Source organism: Netta rufina, assembly GCF_964035555.1.
Source record: "Netta rufina genome assembly, chromosome: 4".
Lineage (NCBI taxonomy): Eukaryota > Metazoa > Chordata > Aves > Anseriformes > Anatidae > Netta > Netta rufina.
This window is the reverse complement of record NC_140127.1, coordinates 33080010-33094768: the sequence shown is the minus strand read 5'-3', so window position 1 is coordinate 33094768 and position 14759 is coordinate 33080010. Positions and strand designations below refer to the sequence as shown.

At 40.0% G+C, this 14759-nt stretch overlaps 1 protein-coding gene across 3 annotated transcripts in view; it reads right to left on the bottom strand.

Moving 5' to 3' along the window:
• Nucleotides 1-14759, bottom strand: part of SH3D19 (SH3 domain containing 19) — a 79119-nt gene that overhangs the window by 60191 nt on the left and 4169 nt on the right. For 2 of the 3 annotated variants that reach the window (XM_084285618.1, XM_084285617.1), the window contains exon 2: nt 586-625. In XM_084285618.1, the coding sequence (XP_084141744.1) occupies nt 586-625 (40 nt within the window). Of the gene's footprint in view, nt 1-585; nt 706-14759 lie in introns of those variants that run through there. The other variant, XM_084285616.1, reaches the window with a different exon arrangement.

Below are 14759 nucleotides of genomic sequence, written 5' to 3'. Positions count from 1 at the left end.
AGGAGAACTAGAGAATTTTCAGAAGCTTAAGAGAAAATGCGGCCTTACAAATCAATAGCTTTCGAAGTCTATGACAATTCCTGATGGAAATTCTGGATAAAAATAAAATGTGCACACGTGTGTTTTGCTCAATACCTGTTTGTTTTACCCAATTTTGAAACCTTAGGTATGATAGGATCAGAGTTAAGTGTTGCTATTCTTGACTGAGACAAGAATTATTTTCCCTGCTACAAAAGCAAATGCTCCAAAAACACAGAAGCAAAAGTCGTAAGTGCTTCTTGTCTTAAATCACAGTTTTACAAAACAACCCTGTACATGATACATAAACAAGCCTTTCAGACTTTGAGTGCACAGAATTACAGTGTAGTGAACCCTGTTAATTCCTTGAAAAATTAGGGAATATTACACAATTATTTTTATCACAAAGTTATTTGGATATTTCCTTACTGTTACCAAAACAGAGGAGCTGAAGAAAGGCATTTTTATTTTTTGGCTAATTTCCTAATTGACCCCATAAAAGGAAAGTAAAGGAAAAAAAAAAAAAGGAAAAGAAGGGAAGAATAAACACGGGAATATGGTTCTTACCCTGAAGAGCGGCAGTCTGGCTTATTTCTTTCAGAGCGATCTGTGAGAAAGGAGGCATAGTATCAGCACAAAACTTGGATGTTCTTTAGCAATACTAGCACAAAAGTCTTAAAAGAACTGTCACACCACAGGACTAGCAAAAACAAAAGCTGATTCTGCCATAAAACTGTTTTTCTACACTGCACTATTCTGCCTGAGAAAAAGTAATATGACTGCAAGCTTAATATTTATTAAAATTCCTCTATTCCAAACAGTGTGTATTTCATGTTTTGTTTTAATGCTTTAGAAGCTTCCCCTCCCTTTAGCTAAAATGAATAAGACTTTAGTTTAGGGTAAAAATAAGAGGGAGGGAAGAGGAAAAAAGCAAAACCACAGATTACTCAGCGCAAAAAAATCATTCCATGAATCATGGCTGGCAGAGTTCCCTGACAGGATGGGAGAAAAATCAGCAGTTGGTTGCAGCAACATCTGCAAATACACTGAATCCAGTGCAGGCCCGTCATTAACTCTTCGACTTCGGGGTGTTCTAGATACAGAATCTTTCTGTGCTTTCACAAAGGGTTTTGTTTATTCAATGACTATGTCAAGCAGCTTATCTGCACTAATGACATTGACCAGCAACTAATATCTACACAGTACAATCACATGACCTCAGATAAACTGCTTTTGCTGACTAATTTATTAGTTCCTACAACCATCCCCAGATATGTTTCTGCATCTCAAGATGCAGAATTGATTGATTTCTGAAAGCTCTGATACAAAAAGAAAGTAGAAAACACTTCTAAGAGCAAGATTCAACAAACAAGCATCATAAAACAGGTTATTATGTTATTAGAATCTACACACTCAGTTACACTGTAAGTCCAGAACATCTCTTACCGCAAAATTTTTGAAATGATTGAAAAAAAGTGAGACTTGTGTCCTCCTAAAATACATATTTTCTTAAATTAGAGGGTTTAAAATTATTTATAACAAAAAGATCTACTATGCAATTAGAAGGGTGTTCTTACACCTATATATAATCAACTCTGACCATTGTGATTTTGCTTCTGATTCCATCTGTGAGTCTAGACAAGAGAAAGCTATTTTCCCTGTTAGTAACAGTTTACTGAAAAGCTTCCCTACCTTGATGAGTAAGAGTCCTCTTAAAAAAAAAAAATCATACTTACAGACTGTATTTTGAACCCTAAGCTCCACACTTGAGCTAAAATTTCTTCTTCTTTTATTAGCACGTTTGTTCGTATAGTTTTATCTCATGTACAGAAGAAATATTCTCTTCTCCCAAGTTTTATATGCTCATTTGATTACATTTTGATAAAGCGGTAAAAAAGATCGTGTCAACAGTGCCCAAAGGAATACTAATGCTTTTTCCATCCACAGGTGCTCCTATTGAGCTGTCATAGCCACAGAGCATATAATTTACTGTTTCTGACTCACAGCAATCTCCATTTCATCACACCGCATGCAACTCTGTTTGCTAGAAACAGCACGAGATAGCTCAAACCAGAGTTACAGCAGCCGTTGTTCAAAGACACGCAGAAAAAGCTCCTTCCATCTTTATCACTTGTTCAATTTACCTATGAGTATGCAAAAAAAACAACACAAACAAAGCAGGCAGTGCCTCCTACTGAAATCTGCTTGCCATCTGTTGCTTGCTGCCAGTGTCCCCGGTTATTTACACAGCCACCACCTAGCAGCAGTCAGATACAACCTTCCCACCGATAGCACGGCAGTGTGGATGTACCAGTGAGACAAAGAAAAGAGTCACAGAAGATGTAAACACAGCGTATGTGGGCTCTCCTCTCAGCCCACGTCCAACTGGCAGATCCACCACAGCCTGGCCATGCCACTGAAACCTGCTCACTCAGGAGATCAGTGCATTTCCTTCTCTCCTTCATTTTATTGAAAAAACAAAACATTCCTGTTGTTCTTACACATTTCGTTTACTGCTAAATACAGAGAAGGAACATCATCCGCCTATACTCTGGTCTTACCAAAAAGAACAGCAGGAAACATAATCCTACAAGCATGCAGTTAGTTTTTTTTAAGAGTACATGCTTATTGCTATTATGAATTTAATGTTCTAAATTCGTTTAGTATCAAGTGTAATTAGAGACTCAGAGAGTTGACTCTTTCTATTTAGCACCTTAATTTTGCGATTCTGGATGCTGTTTCGGTATTATGTACAAGCAACTAACGTCACACATCTCTAAAGCATGAGCACACAGGCAAATCTTAATGTATATTGCACGTTTCATGCATACACATACAGGTACATACTAAATATAAATGCATATCCAAATCCCAGCTGAATGCCCACAGCTGGCTCTTTTACTCTGCATGCTACTTCGACAACCGAGATCTTTTTGCAACCTTTTCTAGGAGAAACAAGCAAGAAGACAGCATAGAGGCAAAGATCTGAAAATCAAATCTTGCATTACAGATTTTCCCTCACATCAAAGAAATAAATTCCCAGAAAACACTATGGGACACGATGTGTTCCCAGTATGATACCGTATGTCCTTCAATACTAAACTCTGGAAGGCAAAACAGCACGTCAGATTAGAGCACTGGACTAGCATGCACGATGAGGAAGGCAGTCCACACGCAGACACAGGAAATTTGCAGGCAAGAATTATGCTTCCACTGACAGATTCTACCTTCAAGAAACAAGCTTCCACAGATGAGATACTTGGACTACTTTCACCATCTCTGCACTACCCGAGCAATACAATTTCTTACTGCGTGTGCAGTTACCATCAAATACAGTACAAATTCCTAAACCTTTGCTGCCCTTTAACCAATACAGCCTGCGTGGATGAGTAGATTATCCTTGTTCAGCAGCAGGATACAGCGCAAGAAGTCAAGGAGCTGGCAGGTGGAGCAGATGAGGCGGAAGAAGTCAGAGACTTCTGGCTGAGGTCGGGAAGACCGCTGCCAAGTTTTAAACACTGTAGAAGAATCAAGGAAAACACCAGGACACAAAGATCTGCTGTTCATACCACAACTGTTTGGCAAATCTGGTGTTTATTTAGAAAATCATACTGTGTGCATTTCATCAGTAGCATGGACATGCTACGCCTTCTTTCAGCATTCAAAACTGAGCAGCAGACATATATGTCATATTCCAGTTGCTTTTAGAAAGGGTCAGGTTTCTTTAACTGGCGACTTTCTTAGCCTTCAAGCATGGGAAAATTATCTTGTTTGTTTGCTTTTATTTTGACAGAACAGTTTTTCTTCTCAAGGAAAGTATAAACATAACCATCAGGAGAAAAATAACTGACACGACTTTATTTCAGTCGTTCCACAAACCCAAAATAGCTGAAGTTTTTGCCAAAAACGACCACCAAAGCAGAAAACAATAGCTTTTAAGTCATTCCCTCTCGTCTTTGGAAGACAAGCAAAGAAAAGGGAAAAAGGCAGCCTGCACCAAAGAGAGCCGTTGTTTTTCTCTGTTTATTTTGCAATATTCTCCAAAGCATCTTGTTGCTAAGAGTGACTTCTACTGAAAAGCCTGCTCTCACTAGAAAAAAATTTAAGAGTAAACACAAAACGCTGTTGAAAAAGGAGCGGAAAGTTAAGAGACATTCTGCTGCTTTCAACCTGCAAAGAGAGCGGGGAGCTTCCAACGCAGTTACCTCTGGACACAGATCCAACTTCCTACCCTTAATCCCAGCCCTCAGCTTGAGCTCTTGTAAAAGCTGAATTGGCCGAAGAGGACAAAGGGAAGCATGCACTATGTCCACTTTGGGAAATACTGCGTTTTCATCCTAACTATGGCTCTTGAATGGAGCAGCCGCCAGAGGGGGCAGGACATCCCGACGCTCTCCAGGAGGACACTTTATTACAAAAAACCTGTCCGTCTCAATTGCTTTTAGCCCACCATGGCACTGCAGTGGTTTGGTAAAGAAAAGTAGTAGGAGATGCTTGTAACAATACTTCTGCAGCAATGGCAAGCCTCTGTAAGAGAACAGGCAACAGAAACGGTGGGCTTTTAAGCAGTACTGTTGCCAGTAGTGCTGGCAACCCCAAATACAAAAACTACAGAGAAGTCACCTTCTCAGAATAGGCAATTGTTGAAAATGACTAAACAAATTGCTCCAACCCACATGCCCCAGTCCCCAAGGAGCATACTTCTGTAAGCTTCTAGGCCCTAAATCTGATGCAGCAACCTTAACAAGACATCATGCAGAAATACGATGGCTACTACCATTACATTAACAACTTTGTTTTTGTAATCTTGACCAGCTGACCATGTTGCAACAGTTCCTGTTAGCCAGCTGCCCCAGATCAAAGAGCCCCAAATTTCCCCTTCAAGTTATCAGTATACATAGGGCCCAATGTCAAACAAAACTGCACGTTCCCTGGGCAAAAGATCTGCAGCTGTGCGGGATTTTCAGTGCTCGTTTTATTTGCACTGAGATAAGCTATAGCGGCCTGTGGTGTTGCCGTATTTCTGCCTTCCACTTCGTTCAGGCAGGACGCGGCTCTCAGAGACTCCTGCTTCTTTATAGCACTCCTCTTGGGTGAGGAGTCGTAACAATGCAAATCAATTCCAGGGTACGCAATCTACTATAAATTTCATTCAGTTTGATTAGGAACTGCTATACAATAAAAACTGCAAGACCGAACATTTATCTATATATTTCAGTATTGTAGCAGCAGAGTCCCTTATCAGTTGTTTAAAAGGCAGAAAGCATGAGGAGAGATTAATGAGAGGCTTTGAAGAAGTTTTTCTCATTTAGTTTAACGTATAGTTATCCCTGCTCTCCAAAAGGCCACAAAACCAGGACACACACCAAGTTTACAACCGTAAGGGCAGACGGTTTTTATACCTTCTTTAAATTCTGCAGAATGCTGCTAAATTTCAGAGCAGTAAATTGGGGAAAAGAATGGATTACACAGCCCGCTGCCCCCCAAATGAAATGTCACTGGCCTGTCCATTTCAATACCAACAGTAACTGAGTCTTGCAGGCACACAGCATTCTTGCAGTGTTTTAGTCTTGGAAGTAATGCTTTCTTCACTCCTAAGCACGACCGATATATGGCCATGGGAAAACAAAAAGAAAGAACAAACATGTAAATATGTACAGAAGAATTCATTGAACCTCTGGGTGAGTATTTAACCTTGAGACCTACTGACCACCATACAGCTTCTAATTATCCAAAGGCCATATTTTTCAATTGCTAAAGAGATTAACAGTGAACTATAGTCACCTTTAAAGCCTTCTGTGTACTTGTGTGCTATATAAATGAAAAAAAGAATTTACTGGACAACAGGGGCCACATCTACCAGTGCTACGTTTGCTGCCAATTTGTTTTTGTGGCTGTGAATTTCTAGCCTCTCGTTCTTGCTCCTGTGTTACTCCTGCAACGCAACAGCAAAATTGTGTGGGCATTAGTGTAAGCACACATGCCAGCCATAAGAGAGGGGCTGATGCAGAAAGATGAGAGAAAGGAAGGACCGTGTAAGCTCTCTGCTCCTCAAAACGGTCCATGTTGGAATAACTTCGACCAAGCTCAGCACTGGTTCCCTGTTCTGAGACCATGAACAATAAACAAAGTATGTGAGCAATCAAACATACACAGCATATCCATATGTTAAAACACTTGTACCTTCTAAAATTTAAGCAGGAAATTCAACATACATTTGTTTATAGAGGTGTATTTTTTTCAGGAAACAAACAACTTCTGAAGGTGGAAATCAGCACATCTTTAGACAAGACATTGCAGCTGGTCAGTGCAATGTCCTTCTTAGATGATGTACTTCAGGCACATAGGACTAAAGCAGGCAGAGCTCCCAGAATCACAGTGGGAGCTAAGAGGAACCCTACTACTTAATTTTCTTGATAATTTCATAGAGTGAAGTACCAATTAACTTGACTCATCTTTTTGATAGACTGAAGATATATAACCACAAAATACCTCCCTCTCCAGGTATTTCAGAAATGTTAAAATTTACATTTCTGAAAAGCATTTCAGACATTGCCAGCATTACCAATAAAAGGAAATTATCTTTCAAGAGCATGGTACTGCCACTTCCTTCCCAGAGACATAGCTTGCCTGTATAGGCTCTGCTTATTCCTCAGTAACACAACAGGGCTCAGTCTGACACTAGGTCTCTTTGCCATAGAGTGATGATTCACAACAATAAATGATATAAAAAAAATAATATAAGAAGAACCGTTTTAAGTTTTCTGTCAGGCTTGCCTTATTCTTCCCTTCCTGTTGAACAACAGTTTCCTAAAGTTGTGCATTCCTGGCCACAGGCAGGGATAATTTCAGGCTGAGTGCAGGGGATATCACTTCCACCATTTAAGCAATTTCCTTTGACCTACACGGTACAAACTAATGCGTTGCAGAAACAGCCTTTGTTATGTGCATTTCAGATAATCATGCACAATTTTTGTGAATTCACAACCTATTTTGTAACTTGCAAAAAATGTAATCTCTATTTGTGAAGTACTAATATTATATAGCAAGAAGATCATTTTTGGACACCAAATATTTTGCAAATCTCACTATGCTTTTCCCTCCAACAATCCTCCACCAACCCCACCCCGATCCAGGGGCAATTAAAAGGCTTTGGAATTTGCATATCCAAAACAGCACCCTTCTATTTTTGAGATGGCAAAAATCAACACCAGTCTGCAGGGTAATCTTACACATTACACGCTTGGAAGTCAAGTCTCATGTAACGCGTGTGAGACATGAATTCACAATAAGGTGCTGAATGGGAGTATCAGCTACAGACATTTCCACTTCCGTAGCACAGGAAACTAATTCAGCTTTAAAATAAACTAACAAGAAAAAAAATATTCTTAATTACTACATCCTGTGAACCCACTGACAGCAATGCCGACAGCACAGCTTCTATACCTCCACATATTAATCTGGAATCTAGGTATTGTTGCTAGTGCAAGCAAATGCATAGGTCTGTAGTTTGGGGGGAATTTGGAGAATAGGGGGATGAAGAGATACAGAAAGAAAAACGCTTATTGTAATAACCGATTGAAACACACTCAATCATAAAAGAACAACCTCTATACAAAGAGAATAAATGTACAAGGCAAATAATATTTATTTCTCTTCAGATACCACTGAAATAGTCAATAGATTGTTAATGGAATATTTTTTGGTCCCATGTCAGCATTTATGCTGATTTTATTCTCCAAATTATCCCCAATTATCCCCAAATTGTTTACCCAGTCCAAATAAAGACAGCTAACATGAGAACATTCTTAAACCTCAATTGTTCTGTAGCAAGTACTGATTTTACAGAAAAGTGCATTTGAAATTAGCCTATTAACAAAAGATTTTCCTCAAGTGACATTGATAATTCTGCCCAATAGCCACACAAAAATAAAAAATTCTAGGAAAGCAAATAGAGCAACTGCTTCTCACATGCACTGGATTTTCTGTAAAATCTACAACATGGATTATCCTCCAGAAGGTCTCTTGCTCTTCACACTAAAATCACAATCACAGAATTGTCTAGCTTGGAAGAGACCTCAAGATTATCGAGTCCAACCTCTGACCTACCACTAACAAGTCCTCCACTAAACCATATCGCTAAGTTCAAAATAAAGATTACAGGGTTCAGAAACATCATTAAAAGGAGTTGTCTGAAGATCTGAAAAATGGAATTGTTTAATATTGTCAGCATATACCAATAAACTGTTGGAACCTAAGGTAACCCTGATCCATTGACACTGAATACACGTTTAAAAGTTGTGCATGTTATATGATAGTGATCAGCATCCAAAGCTCATTTTTTAAGACATGAGTCACCTGGCATTTTGAAAGCATTTTACTGAGGTGTGACATGAGTTCATCCACATCCCACCCTGAGGCAAACGTTAAACATCTACCAAATCTTCTTCAAGGTGCCTTTGTTATGGTGTAACACGTGCATGTAATATGAACATTTATGTCCTTTGGTCCTTGAGGACCATCCTGACCAGAAGTCAGGATACAGAAAAATGTTTTATAAAGGGGGAAGATAGGAGAGAATAAAAGAGGGGGGACAACAAGGAAACAGCAGGTAACAAAAGACCAACACCATCCACTGGGAGAGGCGTGGCAGGCAACGCTTGTGGAGCACGAGGCTTTTACACCACTTCGTAAGAACCTCAAAAGCACGCTCAACAAACACGAGCACAGTTCACAACGCACAGGTTGGTGTGTTATGGTTTAGGTAGAACTTGAAAGCTATGGATGACTTCAACACAGCTTACAAAACACAACCATATACAAATCATAATAAAAATACCAGGTCTCTTTGTGAACAAAACGAAAGCTGTCACAACTCTAAGAAATGCTTTAAAAATGACCATTGATATTACAAACACACACCTTTCATTCTTCTCATCTGCCCCCCCTGTTTTAGGGAACAGCTGACTGTGCCCATCTTTGGGCTCCTAATTACAGTATTTCTCAAAATCCTCTCATCTGTTTTTCTGAACATTCAGCAAGTGTACTTCCTCATCCTTTCAGGCTCTCAGAGAACACACAGCTACTATAAAAGTAATATTTAGCAGCTTCTAGCTTTGACATCAGGTTAGTGCATCCAGTCCTCAGTCTCATAAACACCAATGTGTCTCTCATTCAGTTGCTCCTCAAGGAAGCAGTTCCTCTCTACTGTCCAAGGAGAGACTTCAAAGGCCAGCAGCTTTAAACAAATGGCAAGAAGATGGCAAAGCCACAAGCATCCTGAAAAGCTGAAAACAAGGGATCCCCTGATTACCACAGAAAAAACATGGGTTCCTGGGCACCGTGGTAATGCTGTCCATTATTGGAATGACCATTCCAATTCCTCAGCACCCTGGAGAAACAGCTCTCCCTCCCATGTGCACCCAGACCTCTCCTTTTCCCCACCCCACTCCTGTGCATATGCCAAAGAGGCGCCAGAGGATCCATCACAGGCATCCAACTTCTGTAAACACATTAATAAGTACCTCCGCTTTGCTAGGGTGCCAGGAGCATAATGACACCCCTCAATTAAATAGTTCTTGGTGATGGATCCACCAACCCCAAAGCAGTGGACAGGAACTGGAGAAATGAAGCGTCCCCAGAGTCACAGTGGCAGATAGCACGCATTTCCCAGAGCGGATGCTGGTGCTCTGTAGGAAGTTATGCCTGTTACTGCTGGATACATGAGGTGGGCAGCACCCTCCCATCTCGTCAGTCACTGATGCCTGTCCCACTCTGGTAGGGACACTGCTCCAAGCACTGTCCAGACCTGCTTAAACAGAGGAGGCGGTGGACTACAGCAGGCGCCCCACACTCTCAGGTACCCTATTCTCAGGTGAGCTTCATCATTCCAGTTCAGTGCTTACTGTGTGTTTCTTCAGATGTACTCAGAATCACCTAGACCTTCAAGGAAGTCCTAAAAAGGTCTTGAAAAGACCTCCCAGACCACCAAGTCCAACCATCAACCTGAAAGGCTGACAGCCTTACGGCGAGTGACAAAGCCTGCAGTATTTGCCATCAGATCAACTGTGGCATCCGACCATGACATTTTCAAAGCCCTAGGTAAGAGGAGAGATTTTTCCAAAGCTCTACCTTTGATCCCAAGTTCCACATTTCTATTAGTTTCTGCACTGTAAATTTGCAGTGCAGACAATCATAAAATGAACGCTGAGGGAACAATTTATCATACGAAAGTTATCAAAATGCTGAGCTTGTTTCCAGGTATTTATATCCCATCACTCTAACAGGAAGAGCAAACAGTATTTTAATAATAAATAACATCACAGCACTCTGTTCACTCAAAAATTCTTGTAAATGATTTAACACAGATGTGCACAACCTGAATCAATTTTCACATGTAGATCTGCGATATTGACTGCTTGGGTTTTAATGCAAGACAGACTGCATGATGAATATAAATTTATCACCTTAAGAAAACAATTTACATTAATTTTAGCTTGCCTCATGTAAATAGAAACAAAATGTTATTGCTGAAGAAAATAATCAAATAGCTTATTTTATGCATACAACATTCTGCCTAGGAGAATGCAGCAGAACCACCTTTGTAGGAAACACAGTGCTTGAAATTTACCTACAGCTTTTAGAATGTGAATCACCATGTTCAAAGCCACACTAAAAAAGCAAAATATTTATGGGAAATTCATCATCATAATTCAAGAATTAGTGAATATCCAGCAAAAATACCAACCAGCATATAACAGGTAGTAATTGATTATGTACAGTGAAGAAGTAAATTGCCTTCCTTGCTATGATGTAAGATTTGAAGATCAAAAGTGTAAGTGGTGTCAAAAAGGAACCGAAGCCATAAAAGATAAAGCACTGGGTAACTATTTAACAGAAACTTTCATATCAGCCTCCAAGAGGTTTCTAAGGTGTTGGCTGCAGAGGATAAGCAATCCTTTTTAGAATTAAAAATTAAAACTTCGTAGAGGTTTCTTGCATACTTCTCTGAAGGCACTTGTAGGCAACTGTAAGAACCAGGTTACTGAACAAGATGATCCTTTTGTCTGATCCAGCATAACTTGCCCATGGGCATGAAAATTATTAACTTCTTGTCCTGTATTTTTCAGTTTTTCAATGGGGCACAGATAAGCCAGTATCATGGCTCTGAAAGTCTGAGGCAGTACACGCTTTTAGTTACAGGAGTGACTGTATCACCCATTCAACATCTGCAGGTTCTGATCCAATCACATTTTCTACAAAAACCTCAACAAGCTGACTGAGGTGGTGATTCATGTACAAAATCAATGCAACAGCCCCTTAAAAACCTTAGAATAAAAATAAATAAATAAATATAAGCAGTAGGAAAGAAAATGAGCAGTGAGATTTGTTGCATTCAGCTTCTAATATTACAGTGTGAAATCTTCAGCTTGACTTTTGTTGAGCCTTTCAGGTTGGCCTCAAATGCAGCTGCTTATAGCTATGTTCCTCTGGTATCAATATGGCAGCTATAGGTTTGTTCTGTCATATTTAAAAAAAAAATCACAGACCAGCTAAGTTCATCTTCAAAGCATCTTATTTCGAATTCCATTATATCTTGATAAAAGATCCTTAATTCTCAAGTCAGAATGTCGAATTGATGTTTTTAGAGTAACACGCCCAGTCCACACAGAACTGCTGATTTCCAACACCTGAAGCAGTTAGCGTAACACAGCGCTACGCCAGATGATCAACTTAACACTGATATCCATAGAAGCCTGGGTCTTTCAAAATTCATAAAGCACTGGAGGAAAAAAATTAAGTTTTTTTTGCTCTGTGTCATCATCTACTAAATCTAGGCTTCCCCCCAAAACTTAAGTTTGTCTTTCACTGAGGGGAAGGATGGCTGCCAAGCATAAAGCACGGATCAGCAGATGATACATTGTCTTCTCAAGTCTGCAGTTGGAATGCTTCAGTAACTGTGCACGCTGTTTTTCACGGTAAGAGTAAAAATCTTGGCTAGAAATTCAGCTGATGCTTCTACTCCAGTTGAAAAACTGAGTATGTGAGGCAGAACTGCCCAATGATAAGGTTGAAGGGTCCAGGCTTTTTTAGATGAGCAAACAGGAGGCAAACAAGCTATCTACACAGCTGCCTGAAGGCCAGTGAATTCCTTCACTGGGAGGTAATGCAGGGCTGGAACAGGTTGCACGCAGAGGCTGTAAATCCTTCACTTTTGGAAGACTACTTATGACATGACTAGAGGAAGCCTTGGTGGATGGATCTAGTCTTGGCAGGAGTCCTGCTTCAAGCTAGAGGCTGGGCTAGGTGAGCCCCAGAACTCGCTTCCAGCCAACACTGCCACACTTCTGAGCCACAAGATCACCAGAGCAAGGACAGTGTACAATGCCCTATGCAAAGCACTGTATTTAACTAGGGATGATAAGCATCAGCGGAAGATATTTACTTCAAATGGCTTTAAGCACTACCAAAATAAAAATTCACGCTGCACGTATCGTATGAAATACTTATTGAAATGCATGCTCTGAAGTACATTAACTTTTCACAGAAAGAGGGTTAATACCACCTCTCTCTTGTTTCCAGACCTTAAGTCAAGGCTATACAGTCAAGAGTAACTATTTACAACTTTATTTACAAATACTAAACGTGTTTCATCTGAGAACAACAGCCGCTGTGGTAAAAACTTCTTCGAATCACACAATGGCTTTTGTTGGAAGGGACCTTAAGGGTCCCAGGTTCCAACCCCCGGCCGCGGGCAGAGCCCAGGTTGCTTGCTCAAGGTTCTTGTGATGACGTTCTGACTCACGCTGCCCTGTGCTGTCCATCCCCTGTATTTATGCAACAGCCCTGAGTTATTACTTGTTACCTTGACAGGAAGCGATTGATTGCGACACCCAGTTAACAGCATGGTTTTGGACCATCATCACTCCCTGGGTTCTGCTCTTTGGCTATCATCTCCCCACTCCTTATGCAACGATTCATTTTTGTGCCTTGCTCTGGCTATAAACTAAGTGAAGAAGATCTATTTCATCACATTAGTCTTTTATTATTAGTCCTTCTACAGTCTCTTGGCTAGGAAAAGACTACTCCCTGTTGGCTATCACAGATTATTCAGCTATTTTCCTTAGAGCAGCTTTTATTTTTAGAAGGCTTGTTTCTTCCGAAGACACAACATTCTTTGTGGTGCAGTCTGTGCTCTTTCCCAAGGAACTGCAAGAAGTTTTTTTCTTGCCACAGACAGCACACTTCAATTTCCAGAAAGGATGGTGAATTTCCACATACGGGTTATGTTATTATATTCCACAAAAATTCTAGTTAGCTTCTTATATTTACCTCAAGCAAGCTAGATTCAAAGACTAGGAAATTTAGTGGAAACATGTAAAACAACTTCAGTGGGTTATGGGGAAGGCCTAACCAGGTAATTTTTTAATACCTACATGATACAACATATTAGCACTACTTTGAGATTACTTAATAAGAACTGCATTATTTGTGCTCTTTAAATTTTAAGTCTTTTACTGTGGTGGGGCCTCAAATAATTATCAGGACTTTAGCCCTTTAGCCCGCATTGAGACTGCAAAAACCATGAGACCAAATCCCAAAAGAAACAGGTAAGAGATGTCCAGCCAGCAATTAACCCTACCACACCTGAACTTGTGCTCTGACTGATTAAATAAATAACCAACACCACATCTCTTCCTCAAACTTTTTGTGAGTGCTTCTTGTTTGCATATGGACAGACTGGCAGATCATAACTATACCTTATGCATTTATTCAAGACAGGTGATCTGTTTTGTCATGTTTATCTTTCTTCCTAACAGGCAAATAATGGTTAACATATACCATTACAAACAACAGGTAAGTGATTACTTTTGCCACAGATGAGCAGAACAATTTCCAGATCAGAGCTGAAAGACAGAGACATGCAGATGATGGAAGTTCCCTGTTGAACAATGCTGATTTCTATTCCATAAGAAGAAGCGCTTTCCACATCTTAAATATAAGGTTTATTTAAGATTATAGGAACACAGCACCTAACTCTTTCAGCCACCTTTTTCCTCACCACATTTTCTCACTACCCAGGGTCACAGGCTGCTATGTTCAAGATGTTTATGTCATGATCTAGTGACCCCTAAAGGAGTTCAGCACTTCATCAGTGCTGAATTCATGAAGAATCTCACATCACCTTATTCTTTTCTTCTCAAGGCCAAACACACAATTTGCATTAACTTTGGAACAACTGCTGCGCATTCTTGTATCAAATTCTTATCTGAAAAAAATCCACGATGCCTGCAAATTACCATTCACTAAGTTTCATCAGCCACACTACGCAAACGTACCCCAGTAAATCTCAGCATGTTGAGCAGGGAGATATTTAACCTTAATGTGTTAGACTGGATACAGCTCATAGTTCTCAGCTTCGAAAACAAGTCAGCACCAGTTTGATGTGGGAGTGCAAAGTGTTGATCCAACTGTGAACTAGGTCTTGTTTTGGCTAAAAACCAAAGCATTCAGTCAATCAACCAACCAAAAATTGATAATCGCATCCATAATCTAAAATTGCCCACTAGAGCTGAAGAAGTTCCAGAAAACACTTGAAATACTGTAGAGAAGCAGATACAAAACACAACCAGAGATGTCAGCATAGAAAAAGTTGTGTGCAAAATTCACAGCCACTACATAGGAACAAGCCACAGACAAGTATTTATGATAAAAACGAGCAATATTGAATTAAATCAGAG